Source organism: Apostichopus japonicus, chromosome 9 (genome assembly GCF_037975245.1).
Source record: "Apostichopus japonicus isolate 1M-3 chromosome 9, ASM3797524v1, whole genome shotgun sequence".
In the NCBI taxonomy this organism is placed as follows: domain Eukaryota; kingdom Metazoa; phylum Echinodermata; class Holothuroidea; order Aspidochirotida; family Stichopodidae; genus Apostichopus; species Apostichopus japonicus.
In genome coordinates this window covers 32,477,498-32,504,667 of record NC_092569.1, presented here as the reverse complement: position 1 = coordinate 32,504,667, position 27,170 = coordinate 32,477,498, and the positions used below count along the sequence as shown (strand labels likewise).

Sequence of the window (27,170 nt, the reverse complement as noted above, 5' to 3'; positions counted from 1 at the left end):
AGGAAAACTGAGAGCCAGCTATCTCACCGAGAATCAGTGAGGAATATGCAGACAGTGGCGTAGGTCTATGGAGAGTGGAGGATGGTTGGGCTAAATGGAAAACTGAGAGCCAGCTATCTCACCGAGAATCAGTGAGGAATATGCAGACAGTGGCGTAGGTCTATGGAGGATGGTTGGGCTGAAAGGAAAACTGAGAGCCAGCTATCTCACCGAGAATCAGTGAGGAATATGCAGACAGTGGCGTAGGTCTATGGAGAGTGGATGATGGTTGGGCTGAAAGGAAAACTGAGAGCCAGCTATCTCACCGAGAATCAGTGAGGAATATGCAGACAGTGGCGTAGGTCTATGGAGAGTGGAGGATGGTTAAGGCTAAATGGAAACCTGAGAGCCAGCTATCTCACCGAGAATCAGTGAGGAATATGCAGACAGTGGCGTAGGTCTATGGAGAGTGGAGGATGGTTAAGGCTAAATGGAAACCTGAGAGCCAGTTATCTCACCGAGAATCAGTGAGGAATATGCAGACAGTGGCGTAGGTCTATGGAGAGTGGAGGATGGTTGGGCTGAAAGGAAAACTGAGAGCCAGCTATCTCACCGAGAATCAGTGAGCAATATGCAGACAGTGGCGTAGGTCTATGGAGAGTGGATGATGGTTGGGCTGAAAGGAAAACTGAGAGCCAGCTATCTCACCGAGAATCAGTGAGGAATATGCAGACAGTGGCGTAGGTCTATGGAGAGTGGATGATGGTTGGGCTGAAAGGAAAACTGAGAGCCAGCTATCTCACCGAGAATCAGTGAGGAATATGCAGACAGTGGCGTAGGTCTATGGAGGATGGTTGGGCTGAAAGGAAAACCGAGAGCCAGCTATCTCACCGAGAATCAGTGAGGAATATGCAGACAGTGGCGTAGGTCTATGGAGGATGGTTGGGCTGAAAGGAAAACTGAGAGTCAGCTATCTCACCGAGAATCAGTGAGGAATATGCAGACAGTGGCGTAGGTCTATGGAGAGTGGAGGATGGTTGGGCTGAAAGGAAAACTGAGAGCCAGCTATCTCACCGAGAATCAGTGAGGAATATGCAGACAGTGGCGTAGGTCTATGGAGAGCGGATGATGGTTGGGCTGAAAGGAAAACTGAGAGCCAGCTATCTCACCGAGAATCAGTGAGGAATATGCAGACAGTGGCGTAGGTCTATGGAGAGTGGAGGATGGTTAAGGCTAAATGGAAACCTGAGAGCCAGCTATCTCACCGAGAATCAGTGAGGAATATGCAGACAGTGGCGTAGGTCTATGGAGAGTGGAGGATGGTTAAGGCTAAATGGAAACCTGAGAGCCAGTTATCTCACCGAGAATCAGTGAGGAATATGCAGACAGTGGCGTAGGTCTATGGAGAGTGGATGATGGTTGGGCTGAAAGGAAAACTGAGAGCCAGCTATCTCACCGAGAATCAGTGAGGAATATGCAGACAGTGGCGTAGGTCTATGGAGAGTGGAGGATGGTTCGGGCTGAACGGAAACATGAGAGCCAGTTATCTCACCGAGAATCAGTGAGGAATATGCAGACAGTGGCGTAGGTCTATGGAGAGTGGAGGATGGTTAAGGCTAAATGGAAACCCGAGAGTCAGCTATCTCTCCGAGAATCAGTGAGGAATATGCAGACAGTGGCGTAGGTCTATGGAGAGTGGAGGATGGTTGGGGCTAAATGGAAACCTGAGAGCCAGCTATCTCACCGAGAATCAGTGAGGAATATGCAGACAGTGGCGTAGGTCTATGGAGAGTGGAGGATGGTTAGGGCTAAATGGAAACCTGAGAGTCAGCTATCTCACCGAGAATCAGTGAGGAATATGCAGACAATGGCGTAGGTCTATGGAGAGTGCGGAAGGATGGTTGGGGCTGAAAGGAAAACTGAGAGTCAGCTATCTCACCGAGAATCAGTGAGGAATATGCAGACAGTGGCGTAGGTCTATGGAGAGTGCGGAAGGATGGTTAGGGTTGAGAATCAGTGAGGTATATGCAGACAGGGCGTATGTCTATGTAGAGTTCGGAAGGATGGATGGAAAAGAAAACCGAGAGTCAGCTAAGTCTGAGTTGCTTAGTTGATATTCGGTGGTCGGACTAAATGTAATGTAAATGTTTAGGGTCATTCCAAACACCATGCATCGATTCTTTTTCTTTTATTTTTAAAAGGCGCATAACATCCTTGAAATCGGAGAACGAAATCTATAAATGATATACTGTTGTTGTCTGTATATCCCTTGGCTCAACAAATATCTCGATAGTGTGTAAATACATTGTATGCACAACTCTTACCTTTTCGAATTTTCCCTCCTTTGGCCGAAGTTGGAAAGTGGGTCCATAGTTACCGATCACAAAGTCCACATCTGATTCGTTGATGTAGTCATACAGTTCTATTATGTTAGTTTGGTTAACATTGGCATGTCCGTGATCGCTGACAATGATCACATTAAGAGTTTCCTGTAGTTGTTTTTCCTGAATCTGCTGAAATAAGTACCCCATGTAATGATCCAAGGCTAGAGTTAGATAGGTCGAATTCTCATTCCCGATACCGAATAAGTGAAGCGGTACATCGGGATCGGCAAAATACAACAACGACATATCGTAATCTTTCTCGGTTAACCACGATATTGTATCGTCTATACGTTTTTCCTTCGGGTAATTGAAATAATGCCAACGGGTAATCGGAACACTAATATCCGGTTTGTATCCTTTTATCGGTACGTAAGTACCGGGGTAGAAGATACTGGACACCTTGAGACCGTTTTTCAAAGCTGTGACCCAAATCGGTTCAGCCCCGGCGTCGAACCACTCAGTTACATTCAGCGTCTCCTGGTATGTGTTAGTTTGGTTCTTGGTATCTGGGTCGTAGTACAGGTTATGAACGACACCGTGACTTTCTGGGTAGAGGCCTGTATAGATGAAAAGAGAGTTAAAATGACTGCATGCTAGGGATGACTTGCGCACTACGTAACGCTGCGTAATAGATGGAGCATGACGTCACGGACAAGTTTCTTTTTCACGAGAACATTGCATTCTTCTTGCGAATGAATACGAGTTCTTTTAATCGAAGTCACTTAATGAGCTAATTCGATGGTATCAAGACTACATAATTAGTCTAATGTACACTTGAGGATATGTTTTAGCCTCGGAGGGAAGGAGAAGTAGGTCATCCGTGATTTATGGTAGGTTTGCACGACCCTAAATACGAAGGAAAATATAAACCTCCCATGAGGAAAACCTACCAGTGGCTATTGAAATCATGCTCGGTAGAGACATCGTTATAAAAACAGGTTCCATCCACTCCGCTTTAACTCCAGACTGTGCAATCTTGTTCAGATGTTCAAGATCTAGACCAAAGTGGTCCCATCTCAGCCCATCAAGAAGAACCACTAATAATTTCGGTTTCGGCTGGCAAATAGAAAAAGAATTATCAGTCACTAGAAGAAGTACTTGAGTTCATGATGAACTAGTAAAATGTAACACATCAAATGTTCTGAATTAATTTTGTCAGAGATGTAGTTACAAGGACAGGCTAAGGGCACCATCTAACCTCTGTGCACCCTACACACTTTCTTCATCCGAATGAAGCCTTGAGAATCCCAGGAACTTTGTAGGTGAGATCGTTGTACAACACCAACGCACGCCCCCAGCCCCCTCTTTCCCTTATTTTATGTCCCCACCTCACTCATCAAATCACTCAAATTTCTTTGATCGTGCCAACTGTAGCATCTGAGCACTTATTCCAAACTGTCATACCATTGCCAAACTGTCATCATTCTCCATGGAACGCCTAAATAACCAGGTGATAATTCTACTATAGAAGTACATGGTGATTATATCAATTTACACATGGTGATATATATATATATACTCTTATTTCTGTGTTATCATCGTCCAACCTTTGTTTTACCATCGTGAAATGTTATATTATCATCGTTTTAGCGTTCCAGAGTCCTCCCCAAAACTCACTCCTCTACCCATCAAGTTTGTGAATATGTCACAATCGCCTGCATGTGGCATGGATTTCATTCTTACCGTTACAGCATAGCCGTGTGATGATGTTCGTGGAGATGATAAGGCTGACGGGATGACCAGCAGGAAAACCGCGATAAACATCGACAAATAGGAAGTCGCCATTTTCGAGTTAAGTTCAAATCAACTAAAGAAGTGCTGAGTTTGTGGAATATGTCACTCCAACTTCACGATATATCTGATTGAGGGATAACGAAAAGAAGTAGAAGAATTTATTGAAAATAAGAAGTTCTATATCATAATAGGAAGGTTTGCATTGTGCGAGGTATCTTTAATTCATTTGTATTTGTTATTGTATTTATATATATATATATATATATATATATATATATATATATATATATATATATATATATATATATATATATATATATATATATATATATATATACCATCCGAAACAGACCAACCAAATTAAATGTGAAAGGAAACTATATGTAAACTCCCCAGTGGGTTTTAATAAGTAGATCGTTCCCTACAATTAACCACAAACAGTGACTGCCACAAGAAAGAAAGAAAAAACATAAATCTGTTCACAAATAACAAAGAAAGATTGTAGCATATGTGAACGGAAAAATGCGGGAAAACTTTAACGAAAGTTAAGAGATTCAGAAATTACTTTATTTTAGTTAGTTTAAGATCTAAAACAATTCCCCAGGCTATTTGCCATACTCAAACACTTTCCCGGATTCAAAACAAACAATAAATGACGTTTATTCGTCGATACAACCGAATTGATTGAACATTAATGTCGAAAGAAAAAAATTCCGGTCGAGAAAAGATCGTATCTTTGTCTGTATTAGATTTTTTGGGAAATTATTATGACCTCTTCAGCTTAATTCTTTTCTTCGAGTATAATTTAATTTTGGTTTCGATTTAAGTTAAGGGAGAAATCATGACGGCACTATACATTCTCTAGGGATTTCAGTCGTACGTTTGTTGTGTCCGCTGATGTGTCAAGTAGTGTTAACTCATTGCTGGTATGTGAATCAATGTATACCTCCTCACTGCAGACGTTAAAGAAAACTAAAACAAAAGAAAACATGAGAGCTAATCAAGAGCTTTGATCGAAATGACAAAAAAAAAAAAACATTTTTACTAATCTATACTTTCTTAATGTTTCGGCAAGAACTCCTCTCTTGAAACACTATACAATCAAATATGGATATTATATGAAATATGAAATGATAACCCCATCGAACATTACAGTAATCAAAGACAGGAGATTGGAATTGCGGTCATTGACATTCCAAGGAAAGGTTCCGTAACAGATCTAGACCAGGGATGTGCTACACTGATTCATTATTTTACATATAAACATTCTATCAAACATTACAGACAACGACATGAGAAACGGCTCATGCGACACCCCTATGCACGACACTTCGGTGTCTTGTTACCACAGATCCTGTTAAGATACGACATACTTGTGTTTTTTATTAGTCTTTAGCATTGCCAATTAGCTCATGGAACATCATGGTATGATTTCGATAAAATTTGAACACGATTGATTTCTGTCAAAGATGTCTCATTGAGATAGAGAAAGGTGTATTTAGTTCTTGATTAATGTCACAATTATTTGATCTTTTGTTCTCGATTAATGTCACAATTATTTGATTGAGGTATGATTGTGTTGCTTGGAGACCTGATGAAGGTTTCACTTTGTTTCGGGTTAAACGGGCAATAGCTAACTATATAAGATGCATTCAATTTGTTTTATAACCATATACGTGCACGTATAGGTATGTTAAATGAAGGGGATACAAATATACACAAGTGTTGTATGGAAGCTTGGTCTGAATAACTGAAAGTTTCAAACCCAGAGCAAAATGCACCTTTCACGTCACTTATCGGAGATTAAGGGCCCTAAAAAAAGCCTCTATGTTTGAAGAGTAACTTTTGTCACCATGTATATTAAAGGCCGTTGCATTTGTTTGCAACATAACTAACTTTCAATAACTGTTATAACGGTACTGTTACTTTTTCACAAAATCAATTTGTATGAGAGAAAATACTTTCGGTTTGGTGAATACGACAAAGTTATAGCTCTTACGTTGGCCTGAATCTGGTGTTCAAAGAATAGTCCCGGTCAAAATTTGTATTTTATATGTTAAAGAGGAACATAATCGATCCATTATGGTGAAATTTACATTCAATTCATATGTACCGTTTTTGAGATATTGACAGTTGTAATTATCTGATATTCTACCAAAAGTGAACTTGAAGCAAAGAGGTGTGATGCACACTGACACAAAACGTGGCAACTTCAACTGTCAATATCTATTACTGTAAGTGAAACATGGTCATGGTCATGCAGGCATACCAAAACAAGAGGCATGAAACAGTGTGGTGCAGTAAAGTGTTGTTATTTACTGACAAGGAGGCAACATGAACAACAGATGTAAAGTCCAAAAACGAAACAAAAAATAAAAAAAGGCAAGAAAGATAGCACCTGAATACAAATTGAAAGGAGTTATAAGAACATAGGTTGTATGAGCAAATGAAGAAATCCTAGCGCAAATATACGGTAGCACTGAACACAGATCCAGGGACTAGCTTAGGTTCCTCACGTGACCTGGATAACCAGCACGTGACTCTAGTTGGGCAGAGCAGTGTGTATGGTTGTATAATGACAGACAATGACGGAGCTGTTACTAGTAACCCCATTCTAATGGAAACCCTGGAAAAATACGTGGATATGAAAACCTCTGAAAATGTCTAAGCTATAGGAATGGAAATATACGTGGCAAGAATTATCAAATGTAATGTTCTCTCTTTTAAGCCTTGGTGTCATTTTGAGAACAAAGCATTTAGTCATCCACAACGACGTGGTCCCCTGTAGATTCACAGAAGGATTCACCACCTTAGCTATTTGGTGACAATAAAACTGTAATCATAACAGAGTTAACAAAGAGAGAAGAATCTACGACGAACTTGACGCCACGTCCAAAGTGTGGCTAAAGTGACGCCTTTATTTAAGATGAGAACGAAAAGCTAACAAAAGTAAAGACAAAATGGTGTTTGACACGTGCTGTTATTGACTGCCAACGTCTGTGAAAAATAGGGTGTGTAAGCACGCAAGCACGCCAGTCTTGCGCAAGAGTACCTCTTGAACAAGACTAACCCTTGAGATCGTCACCTTCCTCTGTTCAGCGATAAACAAAAGCAAAGATACGTGTAACTTTAATAGTTGACAGATTGGATGTGGACCCTGGCAAATTACATCCTGACGGAAAAACGAACTGGGGTACCATTAAGATATGGAGAGGGGGGTTGGGGGAGGGAGGGGGAGGGCTCCAAGACTGATAGCAGTAAATACAAGAACCAAGGAATTTGCTGTAGTTGACCGCCGACAAACGAGAAATATATTGTTGCTTGAACAAATGATTAAGGGGAATCGGTAAGAGGTGTAGTTTGTACTCTATAGTGAACACTCGCCCCTGAGAACGTACATAGGAATATATATGTATTGGGTGATAACCGACTTACGGGAAAAGCTGCTTGAACAAGGTGTAACATGGTGGAAGAGTTGTTTAAACAAGGGTAGCAATGAGTGAAGTAGAACCACGGGGATTGCAGTTGTTTCTGAATCACCTCAGAATTGTATTACCTGAACAAAGGTAGCCGCGAGTAACTAAAGCTCGAATATAGATAACATCGGATTTAAATGATCTCAAAGTTAGGAGTAAACTTTATACATAAACTACAAAAATCACTTTTGGAAGCGTCCTGCACACTGGAGTGTGTGAGGGGTGGGGAGGGTGGAGGCATGGGGTGGTGGAGGGTCACTTCCTCAACATCCACTAAATGGGACACACTCGTAGCCTATACTGTTATTATTCCGTATCCAATGATTACAGATAACCATGAACATATTATTTTGTGTATTGTAGAGTGAATCGTAAGAGATAACATGAACATTGATTGAATGTGAAACAAAGTGATTGAAAAAATATGTGGTACGTTAATTTTTGATGAAATATTGGAAGGGGGGGAGGAATGAAGAAACACCTTTTTACACAGGTGGAGAATCTGAGAGAAATAACACGGCTGTAGACAGAACAAATTCCTAATTATATGTTTTTAATATGTTTAATTGAACTGCTACACGACACCTGAACAAGTTAGTTGGAATTAAAGTTATATGTAACATGTGAGGCCACTCTGAATGGCTTTTGAAGCCGTTGTTTAGAGTTTGAATTTTATTTTACGGCTCTATGATATTCGTTATAGTCATTTAAAAAAGGAAATCATTTAGATATCATTTATAAAATGGAATGTATACCCTACATTCTTAATTCCTGTGCCGAGAACACGTGTAGAATATAAGTAGACATACGTATGAATATGCAAAACCCACTTACCGTTGAATTCTTCTAAACATAAAAAAAAAATCCGAACGAATCGCCGAGCAAATCCAACGCAAAATACTTAAAAAAATTAAATGATTTTCATCCAGATTCTGAAATTCCTGAATTGAATGAGACTATATGCCGGTAGTTTCTGTCGCTGAATCACTCGTTGTACCGAATGCCCTCTTCAGTCTCCAAGCAATATCTATCCTGTTACGGGGCTGTCCGCCTACTAAATGACACTAACCGTTTATCTCTATACTATATACTCGACTGCGTGACAGGCTTCGCATGACTGAACCGTGTGGCTGTTTGAAATCTCACTTTTTGTAAAACGTTGCTTTATTGTGTGTAATCAAAACCCTATCTTATCTTGTCATTATCGGTCTCTGAAGTGATGTGTAACGGTTTTGTTTTTCTCGCATCAATAAGGGAATAAAAAAAAGAGCCTAAACGTTGACAGAGACGTACAAAAGTGTCTCCTTTGCTTTACACAAGTGGGATCAATTAATCCCCATATACTTCTTTATATTATGTTTGGTCACCTATGAAATAAGCTTCATCTGAGGAGCTAGCTCTAACTACAGAGTCACATGACTGTCACCCCCCCCCCCCAACCCCGTAATGATCAATACTTCACTATAGTCAAATTTGTTGCGAGAGCTAATGAAGCGCTCTACAGCAGTTGTATGTAAACTAATGTTTCTTAGTTACACATCAATTCCTTCCAATATCAGCTAAATCGTATTCTAATAGACCGATCGATAATTCTGTCGCGCCTTTCTTCCCCATATAACAAATGATTACCATAGGGATTTTTAGATTATTTTAAAGTTAACAATGAAGAGGAACAATATACAATAGAGAGATAAATGTTATAGTCACCGGGGATGTACAAAACTCCTTCTTCTTAGCTAAGGCGGAAAATACTAAGAATAAAGGCATTCAACCAATAAATAGCTTAAGCTATAAGATTATCTCTCCGTCAGATAGAAATATAGTATTGCTGCCTGAATTCACTCGAGAACCGAAGTAGTTAAGTTCCTTTGAGGTATATCTAGCTACTCATAGTTGTGAGGGAATCTAGAGAGTGTTACCATAAAACGAGAGAAAAAAACACCAAGACCTATAACATAAACTGCCATAACATTGCTGCCTGAATTCACTCGAGAACCGAAGTAGTTAAGTTCCTTTGAGGTATATATAGCTACTCATAGTTGTGAGGGAATCTAGAGAGTGTTACCATAAAACGAGAGAAAAAAACACCAAGACCTATAACATAAACTTAAAAATGTAAATCAAAATAGGAGATGTTGACATGAACAGTGGAGTCGCCAAACATTTTTGAAGTGTGTGTGTGATGGGGGGGGGGGGGGGGTAGGCAACAGAATGAGTACAAGGTTTGGGGTACTGGAGGGTTGCTAAGAAGGAGGTTAAAACAATCTGGCGAGGCGCCAGTCATAGCGGAGCGGGAGGTCATGTCGGCGTGGGTTCCAGGGGCTGGCCAAAGGGCTCCTGGTGGGGGTAAAAATGTGGGGGGGGAGGGCGGGGATGGGGAGAGGGCATGGAAATTGCATCGTTTTAAGAAGGAATATCAGTTTCAAATCATGCAGAGGTTTGGGGAGGTAGATGTAAGTACTATTGTCAGTAGAAGAGTTGGGTATCTTCCGTCCTACTTATTTATTTTTTACCTATTTATTCTTTTGACATGACAATTTTTTTTCGAGGTGGGGGGATGACCTAATATTTTATATTGGGCTAGGACGTTTCCCCATTCCTCCCTCCACTAAAGACGCCACTAGACTTGAACAACTATCAATTGATATAACATATATATATATATAGGCCTATATATAGGCCTATATATATATATATATATATATGTGTATCTCGTTCATTTATGCCACAACTCCCCACGAATAATTTGTTCGAATAACTTGCCGAGAGCTCATTTGAATGGCGTAATATTTTAAACTGAATTGAATTGTCAAAGTTATCATTTATCCTTATGTCACATCACATCGACAGAAGGATCCATTTGGGACGTTTGTTATCAGTTTATTTAAAAATGTTTCTATAATTATTTTTGAAAATGTTTCCGTACGTGTTATCACTGACAAACGTGTAAACAAAAACTGAGGAAAAGAAGATTGATGATCGAGATAAACACTGTCTCTTGTCTCTCCAAGCTACGTTAGTTAAAGGGTTAGGCCTAAGAGTATATAACCACGGTACTACACTTTATTATAATAAAAACCATGAGTTTCAACGAGCGAACCGTAGCACACCCTCTTGTCAGAGCGCATGTAAACTGTAACACATTTCATGCGGCATGCAAATTGGATACCCCTTGCCCCCCCCCCCCAACTATTTTAGTGAGGGCAAGAGGACAATAGAGAGTTATCTGGGTTCGTGGTAGGCCAATTAAGGAGCTTAAATAGTCTGGAAATGCAAGAAAACCCTAATTTCCTTTCAGTGTTTGGATGTGTGTGAGGGAGCGGTGGAGGTAGTTTCTCTTCGACTTTCGATAAGGTTGTATTAGGGGATTCCATTCAGTTGATTCAAACTTCGACCAATCGTTGATGAGAATCTCTCCTTAATTGACAAATGAATATAACTCATTTTAAGATTACCAAACAAGGATTCCTCTATGATTTTAAAATTGAACTCAAATCGAGTCCAAACACACAATTCTCTTTCTAAAGCAGTGTTCCAAAATGCGACATGCCGTAATAGTACCCATTTGAAACATCATATCTTACCGGCTAGCTGTTATTCTATATACGTTCTTACGCTGATATCAACAATCGCTGGCTTATTGTTTTGTTCTGTCCACGGTACTACAACAATATAACAACAATACAACAGTTATCAACAATGTTGTATACCGCGAATAACACTGCGAATAGATGACATTTTAGTTCTACCCAAATGTTTATTAACACTCGTTTTAAATAACATGGATGGCCTTTAATGTAAGTTTTGGCGGGAAGTCAATGCCCTCAACGAGGACACGGCCTCTTGGCAACGAGTGTCGTCTGATACTGTTTCGAAGTTAATATAAATGTATTTATTCGTCTTATACGATCTTGAATACCGAGGAAATGACGATAATATTAAGCATTCCATATTATGATTCAGTAAAAGAAATGTCACGAAATGTTTAAGCGAGTCAGAGAAGGACAAATATATATATATACGAGAAGTGATAGCTTGTATAAGAACGCTCGCCGGTTATTATGCTGTATTGAAGGTTACGTGCAAAGTCAATGGAGTATCATTATTAAACTTGGTACAATATAATATAGACTACATCACGTTCTTGTACCTCAAGTACCTTACAGACCACTCTAATAACAAAATCAAGTAGGTTCTATGCGAATGCAATTATAGAGTTTCCATTATTATCACTGGACAAAAAAAAACAGAGGGTTGGGGGGGGGGGGAGGTGATTCGTAGCATATATGACGGACGCAATTCAAATAAACATTCATAAAGGGTTGACGGGAAGTTATTAGTTAGAACAACACTAATAATGACTTTGTTAAATAAACAAACACCCGAAGTATATTACATATATCCTAGGGTACTGCGACGCATTCATCTGAAGTTTGAATTTTAAGTTTATGATCGACACAATGTATTTTTGAGGTACGGACACTTGGAAGGGGGGGGGGGGGGACTTCACGTGATCGGCTTTACAACGGCAGAATGTAAACATGCCTAATTTTTCTCAGAATGGAAGTTCTTTAATGTAAATACAAAAATTAATGAGATCATATACAATAATAGGACAGCCGTGTTAATCAATATAAAGGAAGTCAATCACTTCCTCAATTATGGTCATTATTAAAGCTCGTATCTTCATTAAGTGTCTTCAACAACCAAGATAGCTGCCAAAAAAGCGTCTCCCGAATTAAAAAAAAAAGGGAAAAAAAAGGAAAAAAATAATTATGAAATTAATTACTGAAGTCAACATCTTTTGTTTTACTGTAACCTATAGGTTAAATATCAGTAGGTATAATATCTCACTTTCACCTTGATATGTGTATTTTCACATAGTGTCACATGCATGAGAAGTGAAAAAAAAGGCAAAATTGCCTAAATTTGATAATTTTTATTGTTGAGATAAACATGATTTTCTGAACACCTTTTGCCTGTTACATGATCTTCGCATACTGGTTAACATCACTAGATGTTTTTCCTTCAAACTTTAAACTATATTGGCGTATAACTTGACTTTTTGACCTACAAATCGAAACCGCCGCAATATATAATTCCATTACATTCTTTACGGTTATTGTTTCGTTCATTAAGCTATAATTTGTACTGCATCCGCTATGGGAATACCTTGATTTTACGCGTGATACCGCCGCCGATAAAAAAAAAAATGTTGATAATTTGATATTTGTTATCTGTTCACTTGGCAACGCCTATGTGCTTCACGATAACTGATCTGTAAGCTTTTGTTTCCTGTCAAAACTGCGTCGAATTTGTCCCAATTATCTGATCATTATATAGGTACCAGATATACTTTACCGTTCTAAGGTAAGATTACCAAATGTTCATGAGATTACTAAATGTATTAACATGGACCACCGAAGAACGCAATGAGAAGTATGATATTACAGGGCCTGCCATAAGGGCCTGCCATAAGCGTGAAAGGTTTGCCCCCCCCCCCCCAAAAAAAAACACCATAAAAAATGTGGGGTAATTTCTATGCTAAAGGTTAATGTTTAAGACCTCGCTCATGATATTGTAGGAATTTATTGAAATGTTGTTGTTACCGCATTGCATATTCCCAATGGGGAAGAGGTGTGACGGTTGAGATGCAGTATGAGTTGGAAATGAACGGTGGGAGGGAGGGGGGGGGGGTATAGAGAGGGAAGACAAGTAGAGAGGGTACACAGGGAGGGGTGATCAATTTCCCTGAATCCCAACTACTGTAGTTTCCGAGATGAAGTATTCGCAATTTTGGCTACCATAATGTAGGTAAGGTTATACCTCATTAGGTTATTATAACACCAATACATTACTCGAGTAAGTGTAGCGGGTTTCATTATGAATGTCATACATGTGATACATTCTTTATGAATCACGTGACCACACCTGCGTACCAGCATAGTTACAATGCGGTGATTATAATATGAACAAGATACTACACGGTACTACATATAACATGACTCTATATGACCGTGACCCCTTTCGTTTCATATTATACGTCGGAACGAAAGACTCACTGGAAGCTACCAGCTGACAAGTGTGATGCAATACACCTGTGGGCTACATACCAAAGCAGTTACAGGATTGCCCGAGATTTGGCGGCTCCTCGTTAGCCCAACCTGAGTAGACAAGTGACTCTTTCAAACATCAATTTCTAGAAAAGATTGGACGTGATCACAGAAGCTATCGTCTTACCTGATCACACCTACTGTCAGCATGTTCTCTCGTTAAGGACACTTACCGACTCTCCGAGGGGGTACTCCTAAGTTAAAGGGGAGCGTGGGGGACATTCAAGATTGTATTTTTATTAGGATCAAATCGGCTGATAATTAATTAAATCTACAATATGTTGGTATAATAGCGCATGAAGGGCCTATAATCGGCTGTTAAAGGAACAATAAGCTACATACGGGAATCATTTATCTTTTAGGTTTTTTTTGTCCAAAAAGAAGATGAACAGGTAAACAAATAAGCAAACAGCAACCGGCCCGTGAAATTAGGCAAATAAGCTTAGAAAGGTTGCCAACAAAATAATAATAAGAAGAAAGAGAGAGAGAGGGAAAAGGAAGAAAGAAGTGTAGCAATGTTTGTACTTTCCGGGACACAAAGTTTCTGAATCTCGGAATGCCTGGTATATAGCTAAACATGATTTCAACCCGAAGTAGCCTACCGTGATCTATGATATACCCTTCTACCCTTTACTGTATCTTCTTTAGAGATGTAGGTTACAAAAGCCAAAGCATATAAGCCAACTGACAAATGATTTTGTTTTTATTCTTTTGACGTCATTGAGAATTGTTAGTGTGTGTTCTTTCACTGACACCTCCGAGAACAAAAGACTTAGTTTTATAGGATTAAAGAAGACGAACTAAAACACGAGTTAACACGCCAATGTTTTATACATCTTTATTATAAACTCGTGTTTTCTAGGGCAAAACACGAGATAATACGGAGGCGGCAGATATAATTACGAAGAACAGATTGTTGTCGCCTAGTTAACCTTCTTAACAACTTAACACCTTATAGAAATTTGAACTTACAGCACAGTACAACCTATGCACACGTACACACAGTAAAGACAACGTTGGTTATAAAATATGATCGGTTTAAAATAATTAATAGAAAAATAATTATAATAATAAAAAAAAACGATTATATGTTTATAATAATTTCTCCTAGCAATATCACGTGATAACAGAATAAATTATTCATTGCAATTCCTTCATCAGCTCGTGTTTTCTCAATAACAGTAGGAACATCAGCAGTTTATTATAGCTATCAAAGGCCTATTACTTTCATAACAGATGTTCCTGGAATAACATTACCCTCATTTGCATTTACTTCATTTGAATTTTTTTAATCGCCGAGAAAAAAAATTACAATTAGCTACTAATATAACTAAGTTCATACATATTCATGATTTGTGATTTTGCAAGATACGAGTCAGAAACTCCATATGCTATATCCATCGGATTTTTCACATGACCAAATAATATTATTGTTATTCCTAATGTATGCATATATTATATTATAATTACGAGTGGTTTCCAAAAATCAAGCTCAAAATCGACATGTTCTCTCATGCAATTCGTATTCAGTTTTTCCCAGTGTAGCAGATCTATTGCTCCTAAAATGTCAAATTATGAACCCTGATTCGGCGTTCTTTAGAGATCTTGAAGAACGTAGAACCTTTAAAGAGCACGATTTTTAATACGACTAGCGGACTGTAACCAACTACGGAACCTAATCCCATTGGAAATGTCAAAATTAAACCCATTTCTTTCAAATCTTGTAGCTGTCTCTCTCCATAAACGTCCCCTAAAACGTGTTAATGAATATCGATGTAGACGTAGGTTGCTAGCTTCAACCGATGGTGACCTAGTAAACTCAGAAATCTTCAAGAACAGAGTATATGTGCTATACTATTACAGTTTTTGAACTTTCACGATGGAGAGTGTCCGGAGGGCCTTTGACCACCTTGGATATTCCACCAGGTGACAATATTTTAAAGCCGTAAGAAAGATTCAACTTCAAAAAGAGAAATCGGATACTGAGTTCCTGGTCAAATTTTTAAGATTGACCACTTAACGAAAAAAAAAAAACTTTAATAAACTATAGCTTAATCTCAAATTTCGATCTTTTCTTCTATAATCTCTACGATGTTTACCACACTTCGATATGATCTTTGAAGCGGAGGGAAATCACAATTAAGTCGCATATTGAGGGTATACAATGTAATGAGGTTGTAATAGTGTGACGTCATAGAATACCGAGTCTATACGCTACTGACTATATGGTTTCTGTCATCAGTGAGTGCTTGTGGGTCGGAGTGGGGAATGAGAGGGGGATGTTGGTTGACTGATGATCCCATGCTTCCACCAAGCCCACAACACCCCACCCCACACCACCCCACCCCAACACCTACGAAACCAGAGTATAAAATACATGCGGCACGGCCCATGCTTTTAAGTGACATGCCATCTTTAGTCAAAAGGGTGTAAGGTATAACATAAGAAAGGAATTTTTTTTTTCATGCTTGAAAACGAAGAAAAACCACTACCAAAGCAAAAACAACAAAACACAGGTCATATTTTATAGTTTTTGCTACAAAGGAGAGATCAAAATTCAAACCAAACAGTGTATTAGTTCGCCATTTAACTTGTTGTATTGTATCCGGCTAGGGTTTGGTAAAGTAACAATTTGACGTGACCCACAAAATCGGACATCAGGAATGTGAGAAATTAACCTAGATTCTTGGCTACAGATCTTATGTTAAAATGTTATAATGTCATTACTTAAATTTGACCTTCATTTTTTAATGGCAAATTCAGAGGAAAAGGAAATATTAATACAGCTGGTGTTGCAATTAGAGATGGAAAAGAGGTAATCCTTTCCCTCTTTGGAAAGCAAAACTTCCAAATTAAATTGTCTGTTGTGGAGCCATGCAGGAATTATGCATTGTAACTTGTAATAAGTGGCGGGGCGCTCCGCCCGGGTACCAGTCAGGGGGTGCCATGCCACAGCGCCCCCAAACAAATATAAGAAATAAATAAGAGAAATGAGAATGTGAATTCCTAAACAAATAATCAGTTCAAAGCTTTGCCAAAGATAGCATCATTTTGCATTCAAACCACCTTAAAAATAAAAAAGAATTGTCAAAGACCCTAGACCCCTCCCGCAGGACGGCGTCCCATACACGGGGTGTCAAAGGAAGGATCCTCTTAGAGTGCAAACTATTCTAGATACGCCACTGATTGTAATAAAGGACGTTAGCAGAATAGTGACCAAAAACAAAAGAATAAAAAAGAGTCCAAAAACTTGTTAAACGTAACCAGGTAAAGGATTTACAGAAGGGAGGGGGGGGGGTGGGATGGCCCCCCTCTAAAGAAAAAAGGAAAGAAAAAACACACATACGTGGAAGGGTGCATCATTAAGCAGATATACGTTTATAAGTTAGGTCTATAATTGGTACACGCTTTATAAATACGTCTATTGTTTGTAGGGGGTTGAGGGGGTGGGGTTATAGTTATATCCGCAAATATTTACTCCACGCGAGCGCCAACTTGCGTCCATACCTAGTACTGAAGAGGAGAGGTGGGTTGATGGTGGCAGGGGGGGGGGTATATGGGGGTGGAATTCTAACTGATAGAATTTCTAAACATGTTAATTCCATTCATTGCTCATAGAAATGACAAAATATAATCTGGCTATGGTACGGTACGGTAGCTCAGTCGAAGCTCATTTAACTCCAACGTTTAGTTGGGTTACACACAATTATGCAAACTGACTGCAATTTATCCTCTTTGAGAAAATGTTGACTTGAGAAATTGAAAATATAACAATATCTCTCCCGAGACAATGTTAGGTTATAAAAGAGAGAGAAGTCAAACAACGATCACCGCTTTTATTGACACGCAATATACATTACAGAGAGAGTTGACATATAGAAGTATATGCACAATAAAATAAATAAATATTATTATAACTAGGGCCTATATTCCAGGGTCGAATTGTTATATCTTTAGTACACAATTGGCATTCCTTATGGGTGGTGTATTGCTCGTTGTCGACTGTTTTTGAAAAGGTTAATCTTTACACAACTAATTTAATTTTCGACATATAATGACGGGATATTTTTTCTTTTATGTCAAAAACTAAAAATTGTAACGATACGAGATTGTTTGAATACAAAGCTAAACTTAGATAACTTGCGTTACAAAAGCTTGGTAATATAAAAGCCACACGCTAGCCTCCTTTGTCTTTTTACGCCTATATACGTGTTTTGTTACTTGCCGGGTCAAATTTATAATACAATAGTCTTTGTTATGCGTTTGTTTGTGTATTGTTCAGTATTTGTTGAAAAAATACAGTGCAGTAGTAACTATAACTAACTCCTAGCAAAGGAACGGTAAATATATTTACCGCGAGAACAACCTTACATATAGTTTGAGGTGAAAGACCCATTAAATCCACCAAAGAGGTGTGTTTGGGACCTGGTAAGGAATCGTGGCAGGCAAGCTAGACATGTAAAAGTGAGGGGGGGGGGGGGGGTGGGGGGACATTATAGCGGTTAAGTGCAATCATGAGCCGTAAATGAATATTCAACATATTCGATGACGTAACTAGCACTAAATAATAATGAATAACTTATCGATCAATTCTGTTTGCAAGGTCACAATCTAAGCTATTGCAAATAACTTCCACAGCAAAGAATTTTCGCATTTTGGGCAGAGTGCTCAGCAATATTAGGGTCGAAGACTTACTACGCACTAACCTTGTACAGTATTATTAAACAGTAACATGAGTACAAGTGGAAAAGTAGATATTCATATTGTATTTATGAAAATGCATATAAAAGTAAAAGATTCTAATCGTGAGTATATGTGGTATTCACAGGGTGATACAAACCAAACCATCATCTCATAAATTTGAGCATGCTACCAAAACAAAATTGCTACAAACATAAAAAGTACTTTCTTGGTTGCATCTCCAAGTTACTTGCAGATATCGAGGCGTGTTAATTTGTACATTGAAATGATTGAAGTGAGGTAAATAAGTACTTTGTTAGTAAATTACTGTTGAAGTTGGAGCATGGGTGACCATTATTTGACTTTATAGCATATTTTGGGGTCAAAACTGATGACTTTTTTTAAGAAATGAAAAAAAAAAAAACAGAAAATAACGGAAGAAATTAAAATACTTGATGAAAAGTGAGACAACGGAAAGTATTGGGGACAAAAATGGACGAAAAATCAACAAATAAACAACAAACAAATAAACAAACCCCAAAACAAGCAACAAACATCAAACATCAAACGACCTAATTACAGCGACTACGTAATTAGTAGGTCAGACCGTCAATAATTTGACATTGAAAATGTAACCAATAGAAATATCATTGTATAGTCATTACTGACAGGTGTGAATGTAAATTGTCATTTATTATAAATGGTGTCTGAAAGGAACACCAGTGGTCCAGTGTGGTTTGACCTTTGTGGTCAGGGTAAGTTAACATCGACAGCTTAGTATGGTCACAAAAATATGTAGTATAATTAATAATCCTAATAATCCTGTAGAGACGGGGATTCGAAACAGGGTGTTGATTTTGCGAAGGGAATTGCAGAATAGCAAGATAACTTACTTTTCCTCCATCAAATTACGATATGTTAAAGGGGCTTTCTCATCTATAAGTCAAAGTGAAACGTGGGTTTCGAAATCCAGTCTGAGCTTTAGAAGGTCATTAAAAATCACCCGTGTCTTGTCAGTAGTCTGGAAAATGGAATTCTCCATGTAAGAAAAGTAGTACTAAAAACTGATAAAAAACTTGCTATCGCCCTCGCATTCGAGGCAATTGTGAGTGACTTTATTGTCAGACAGGTTTTACAAAATAGGATTACAAGCTACAAGCTTTAATTGTTTAAGACCCGCTGCAAGAAAAGGTAAAAAAAAGGGCTTACAATCGGAAGGATTTCAATGGAAATCTAGTGGGATTTGTAATTCAATTGTATAATAGTGGATTGCCCTCAACAAATAGTATGGTAAGAACCAGTCACCGAGGAGGGAATGTGTTTTCATAGGGTTGGAATGAGGATGGTCCATACGTAAATGGCTGGACGAGCCTCTCCATATACGGTATTGTTTACAATTGTGCTTGAAAAGATGTATGTATTATTATTTCAGCATCATAGTTGATCCCTTGATACACGTTACAATCGGCCTGTACATAGAACTCTTCAATATGACAATAGCAGTCACCTATTAATCAATAAAGGGTTTACTTTACAAGGACCGCTGTCCAATCGAAATGATTTTCGGTTATTGTATTATGTCGTAATCGTCATACATAATCATTTCCTCCGTTTTATGAATATTCCAAAATGATCTCCTTTTATTTCATCTCAGTTCCTTTATTGTTTGATGAAATGTGCGGCAAGGGCACAACCGTACGTATGCTACTGCCCCCCCCCCCCACACACACAGAATAAAATAAGGGGAATTCATCACCCTCAAATTATGGATCGCTTAAGTCTTAATCTTGTTTTAATTATCGGTATCATTTGATGGTGTAATTTTTAAAATCAAACGATAAATCACATACAAACCTGAAATATGAACTAACTGGATTCATCACAAAATGTTCTGTTCTACACATTAAACAAGTTGAAAAATATTAATTTAGCCCATTTTTTTATTCGACGAGAAATCAAAGCTTGCAAATTATTTCGAAGTACAATGTCCGGATTTAAAGTTATGAATCACCTTGACCTGTCCGATTGTTAAACTTTTCAATTCTCTATGCTTTCCGCCTGAAACTATATATTTGTATCATTTCGGACAAATAAAAGAAAGAAATAAAAATAAAAGAACAGGTCAATGGAGTATGGGATACAATATCCAACTTTTATTGTTTTCCTTTATCAAAGAATTGACCTACTGGTTGCCTAGCTCCTGTTACAATACAAACGGGAATGGTGGAGGTGAATTGACAGGTCGTTAACTTATAGTGAATCAAAGAAAATAAGAACGTTACTAATCAAAGAAATATGTGTTGTTATTGTAAATATTTTGACCAACATCGAATTCGTTGGTCAAGATTGCAAGGTGTTTTAAACTATATATATGGTACACTTGTGTTTTTTCAAAGTTTTAAAGTTTTTTTTTCAAAAATGGCGAGATGATGCCTTTAGTCCCTAATTACCTTAATCCTTCCTTAATCCCAACACACAGAATTTGGTTTTATAAGATCACTGACCACTGACATGAGAACTTTAAAACTCCATGTAATTTCACAATGATCCTGCAGTACAGCTAGCTATAGTGCGGTACATATCAAAGCTTCCAATTCATTCTAAGAAAACAAATATCACCCATTCAGAATCTTTTTCATAGTTATGAAGATAACATGTAGGAAATCCCCACCCCCCACCACCCCTGAAGAATAAAAACCCTCTTTCCTTTATTTGCAATGAATCTTGACTTGTGAGCCAATGACCTGCATTGCATGTTATTGCATTGCAATGTCAAAAAGTACTAAAACGTTAACAATATCGATGTAAAATTTTGACAGACTTTTAAGCACGCCTATATACACTCTAAGAATTGAGTAGGTACTTACGCAATCGAAAGCGAGCTACGTTCTATCAGGCACTGAGCTCCCCAGGTTCTAAAAGTATCAACAGTTGCACCTTATTATGGTATTTTAAGTATTCCTAAAACCTGCTGAAATTGCTCTTTGCAACATTCGCTCTCAGATTACAACAGTTGACAGCCCGTGTACTTGTCTTTGAACTCGCCGGTTTTATAAGCTAGAGGCGCCGGTAACCCGAACCGAAGGAAAATGAGGTGTCTTCACGACCTGCAATATCGCAGCTTCCATCTCATTTCTCTCTTATTCTGGGCACGTTTTAAATGTTTCATTTCTACGGACGGAAATTGACATCTGTTTTATCAAACAGAAGAAGATGTAACCAAGGAGTTGACTCCCTGATGTAACACGGGTATGCACTTCACAGAGTCGAATATATAGGTGAAAATATAACAATACATTTACACATACACATATATTTTCTTTATGTTATGATTACACCTTTTTATGGACGGCAACATTCAGTGACATGTTTGTATACCGAGGGTTAGATTTGTGTTGGGTGCATGCATGTGGAAGTGGGGGAGGGGAGGGTGGGAGGGGGGTAGTGTTGATTCACGCGATGTGTGTCCAGAAATTTCGACGTGGCCACTGTTCCAAATATGTGAAAAGAAAAGAATGTTGTTTTTTCAACGTTGCATTAATAGGAATATGGAAGGCTCTCCTCTCCGGTGCAACTTTGTATTGGTCCTATACTATATATGGTTAGAGCTTCTCGCGAATTTTAGCAACAAAGAGTGGATTTCTCAGAAAAAAAATACCGAATCTACTTTGTACTTCGGTCTTCAGAATGAGGGAATTTCCCACTGACAAATGCGTTTCGTATGGGGTCTAATTTATCTTATGGATGATCGAATTCCGCAGGGTGTAGAAACATACGCAAGGTTTGTCCCCACCCCTCGCATTCTATGTCCTCAACAGACTACACGATAGACAAGTCTGTCTTTGACCGACTTTCAAAAGCTGCCCTATTTGTGGCTTAGCGAACGGAGAACTTTGAGGAGCTAAAGCAAACTTCTCTTTAGAATTGCGTAACCTCGTTTTACCTTTGATGCAATCGTTACTAACTTGTTAACCTGATAAAGTTCTTGAACTGATATTTTATGACCCACGGTATCATATTATCATTTTGTGTGTGCTTTCATGATTGCTAGCACGCCCCCCGTCATGATATTACAATCGAGAACAAACGTTGTATATTGAAAGTGTACGCTATACGCACGTATCACTGAGCTCAATTGGCGTAAATTCTGTATTAACTAGTGCAAATATTGACACGAAAAACTGTAAGCAATATCATATTAAATAGGTTTGCGGCATGGTGATACACTTGGTAAAATCAATTTGAAGTGACATATACATCTATCTGTTTGTATTGTGACGGTAAAGAACACAACATTCTAGGTTGCGGTTATGGCTGATCATTCGGTTAGACACGCATAGGCCGATGTGTGAAATGTAACGTTGCTCTATTTGGTACTTTATCACAGGCTTGGTTACAGCATTCGCCTACAAAAAGTGATCTCGCTATTATGTGTGGGGGGGAGGTGTGAGGGGTGGGGGTGTGAGGGGGAGGTGTGGGGGGGGGAAGGGACATGTTTGCTCCTGCTTCTTTGAGGTTTTTATAGTAAAATGTTTGCTAAAGGTTAAACATATCTGTGACCATATTTGACTTGCTAGCATATTTGGGGATACCAGTAATGGCAATTAACATTTTCAAGGAAATACAGCAATTAAGGGGAACCTTAAAGCAACTTTCTTGACATGCAAATTATAGGCGGAACAAAATAGCGTCTTAACTTTCTCCTGGTTAGTTCAAATGGCCCATATTCGACCATCCCTTAGAATGTATTCGCTAAGTGCTTGATCAATATTTGTGTTTGAGGTAGGTCCTCAGTTCAATTAAGTCAATAGAAAACACTCAAGAATCAACCATTAATCACCGGAGGATGCTATTCACCAACCTCAGTGGCTCGATTACGTGGGCTCACCTATATGCGACCACAACAAGTCCGCATCACTATGACGTACACACGTCGCTGTATATGTGGTGGCCATATACGCTACCTCTTAATGCACTTTCCGTTTCCTCATCTGCTCAGCTGGATTTATTTGCAATCTATGTGCGTGTGTGCGTGCGTGTCTCTCTGTGTGTGTCTGTACATAGACTTTTTCCTATTTCTCCCTTCACTTTTGTGACGGAGGAAGATATCCCCTGGTAGGGGAGGGGGGGGGGTGGTAGCGTGCTTATATAACATGAATGAGAATTGTATTTATGATATAGGATATTTAACATGGCATGTGCATCAAGATTCGACCGGTATCCATAGCTTAAAAGCCTCTAAGCCCCCCCCCCCCACCATATCCCCGGTCTCTTTAGTGCCTTAGCAAAGTTAAATGCAGTGTATGGATGATAACAAGAAGAAGAAGAAGAACGAAAATCATGACTATTCATACTTTTAAAATAACTAATCTTCATTTCTTTAGATTGTGAAATATTTACAAAAGGTTTTTTTTTTTGTCATTAAGCGTCCTGCAGTATTGTTTTATTTACAGTTTATATACTTCGATTCCACTTGTGTAACTTGTAAGGAACGACGCATCGAATTAAATAACACAAATCATAAAAAGAACACTGACGTTAGTATTCGTTGTTGCTGTTTTAACTTCAAACAAACTACCTAGCGTATTTCTCTCATGTAGCCTAAACAGTATATTCAGTTTAGTGCAGTTGCTGGAAACTATACCATGCATGTAAAAGCTTAAATGTTTCAGGCTTTAGTATAGACTATAGTGCAATATTATTCCAGGTGTGTGGTCTGCAGAGACATACGGCATGGAACAAAATAACGTTACCATATTGAATTCCGCTAACTACCCAACAGTATATACATCCAGTGAAAACGTTTGGAGGTCAATCTCAACCGAAAATACTTCAACCAATAAATCAATCTTATATTGTTTCCTTTTTGAGAGGTGAACTGTACTTGCTAGTGTGTATTATTTCCCTCTGTTTGTATTCCTATGGCATCATAATTATGCACATCAGTTTCATTGTTTCGTATTAATTCGTTTTGAAGGAACCTATTTTTAACACTTTTTTTTCTTTCATTTGGTATCACTCTTCCATATAGTATTACAGCCAGTGGGCACCGAGAGCCGAGAGCCGCGCGGGGCCCGGTGGACTATTACGATGTGATATTGGCCCATAGTTTGAAGTCCCTCGTTTCCTTTAAGTTTATTATACGGAAAATAGAATACAATAGACTCAAAAATAAGTTGGGCAAACATTAAAAATTGGCTGCATTGAACTTCAAACTAGCAACAATTTACCCATCGTTAGTTGGATACATAGGCCTACGTATCCAGTACTGGCTATAAAATTGACTCAACTCTTTTGTAGTGTGTTATGTATCCAATGCTTCTCGGTCCCCTTAATTGTCCTGGCTTTAGCGCTGTAGCCATGACCCCCCCTCCCCCCTCCTCATCACCAGACATGATTACACCCTGGAGCTGTACATCCTAAAGTTTTATTAAATAAGAAGATCGATCACTAGGGGTTACCGGTTGGTGAAACATCGCCATTAGACAGATCATTTTCTTTAATGTTCGAGTCACTACGTTCAATCAAAATAAACGCAACCTAAACTTAAAATCACTTTCGAAATATTTGTTTAAAACAAAATTGATGCATATTTCGGTTACAGTAAATTTGTTATTTGCCGCTTCAGCCCCCCCCCCCCCCCTTCCTGCTCAGTGCGAGCCAGCTTATTATTCCATTTAAATAGATTTCATTAAAAGTGAACTTGAAGTTAACGTAATCTAAAATAATATAGTGACGTCATGATGTCCACAAATGACGAAACTTGACGTCACAATAAGAGCTTTCTCTTCATGGTACATATAACGTTTATATGGACGCTCTCTTTCATTACCCCAAACTCCTCCCACGCCAATTAAAGTACAAATACAGCACAGTAACAGTAAGAATGAACTTAGAATGTTAATTTTGGAAATCAAGAAATAAAGAACTAGTAATATACAGATATGTTACAAAGAACTATGCAAACTTCGCACCCAGTCACGTTCCTGTGTGGTCTCTGTTTTGCACGTCTATAAGTATTGTTACGCCTTATGAAAAAAATAGCAGTGGTTTTGATTTACGTCAATCGTATTTTAAATGGATTATCTTATAGAAATAACCTTGATTATGGTTTGAGAGAGAAAACGAGAGAATAAAAGACACACAAACAATAGTAAAACAAAAGACGAAATTCTTAAGATAGATGAATGATACTCGCGATAAGGTTAGAAATGAAATTGTGGAAAGTCAATAAGACTCAAGGTTAGTCACTGCAGGTATGAGGCGTCTGTCATAGAGTTACTGGATATCAAAATGACTTCATAAAAGGTGTGAAAGGTTATGAATGAAGCAATAATCAGTTGAAAACCTACCTCTTTTGTGAGTGAGATAGCTAGTGACACTGTTGACAAGCCAGGTTCATATAGTGCCTTCATACAAAAAAAAAAATGGCGTCGTTATAACCACAATTATATCGATCACTATATAGCATTGCCAATCTTTTGTTACTTTATGACCATACGAAGTTTGCAGCAAGTATGTGCGTGCTAGTAACCCCCGCACCCTCCACGTTTACACTATTTGCTTAGCACTATATCTTACAACCTTTTAAAGTTACTGTTCGTAAATGCTCGCCGGCTTGTTTGCTGCAGTTTTATTAAATCTATACTCAGTATTAAAAAAGTAACTATTACTAGGAAGTTAGCAATTACCAGATCGAGGTAAAACACTGCCTCTTAAATATAATATTTATTAAAGTAAATAATATTTCCACCGATTTAACACCAATCGGAGGGTTATTATTATTTGCATTCAATTTAAAGAAAAAACAAAACAAACAATATCGTCTACCAGACACTTGCTTTAAATATGTATATATATATATATATATATATATATATATATATATATATATATATATATATATATATATATATATATATATAGATATATATATAGATATATATATATATATATATATATATATATATATATATATATATATATATATATATATATATATATATATATATATATATATATATATATATATATTGAATATACCAGGCTGAGTAGCTTATTTAGTTAATATTTCACAATGTTTGACTACTTTTAGGGGTTATTCGTGTTGGTAGTTGTCTTGTCAAACATTGAAATGGAATGAATTCGAATAGTCAAATCGAACATTGAACAAAAACAACAAATCAACGCCAAATAGTTGCCTGAAACTTTGACATAAAAAGTCGTACGTTAGTGTTCCTTACAGATGAGAAGAATATGACATTGTGTATTCACTGCATAAATAACTAAGAAAGGATTTAAAATAACCCCGGATTAATAAGTCGGAACTGTCGGCCATCATCACGTGATCACTACCCGATCACAGTAACATGCTAATGGCATTGTTTTGATGTCAAAGGTCATAATCCTCACCGCATTTAACACTGATTCTGTCAACAGGACGCTTACGAGTTTCTATAACGTCATCCTCAAACGGATCGTTAAAGACACCACAAATTACTATTACCTAGAAGATAATATCGGTGCCCAGTTAGATATTAAATAATCTGAGAAGAATAGTCAATGTAAAACTCTATAATTGGCTGAAAAAGAGGAAGATATTCTAAGCATCCTGGTAAAGTTCCCTTTCAATTCCAATGTATCGTTTTCGACAAAACAACATTTGAAGTGGACGGGTTTTGTACCAAAGTTGACCTTCAACCAAGGAGGTATGATGTCATAGATGAACACCGATAAATATGTCTTATGCATTTCATTAAAATATACTTCCAGACTTTCTTCTTCAGAAATGTTATGCAATTGCA

The 27,170-nt window shown here is 38.0% G+C and overlaps 1 protein-coding gene across 7 annotated transcripts in view; it reads right to left on the bottom strand.

Moving 5' to 3' along the window:
• LOC139973585 (ectonucleotide pyrophosphatase/phosphodiesterase family member 7-like) overlaps nt 1–27,170 on the bottom strand; it is a 44,448-nt gene that overhangs the window by 7,391 nt on the left and 9,887 nt on the right. For 3 of the 7 annotated variants that reach the window (XM_071980375.1, XM_071980377.1, XM_071980379.1), the window contains 4 exons: nt 25,719–25,775; nt 4,047–4,221; nt 3,254–3,419; nt 2,304–2,920 (listed from right to left, as the gene is read on the bottom strand). In XM_071980375.1, the coding sequence (XP_071836476.1) occupies nt 2,304–2,920; nt 3,254–3,419; nt 4,047–4,148 (885 nt within the window). In that variant the 5' untranslated portion in view covers nt 4,149–4,221; nt 25,719–25,775. Of the gene's footprint in view, nt 1–2,303; nt 2,921–3,253; nt 3,420–4,046; nt 4,222–8,407; nt 8,687–25,718; nt 25,776–27,170 lie in introns of those variants that run through there. The other 4 variants (XM_071980382.1, XM_071980376.1, XM_071980380.1 and 1 more) reach the window with 3 other exon arrangements.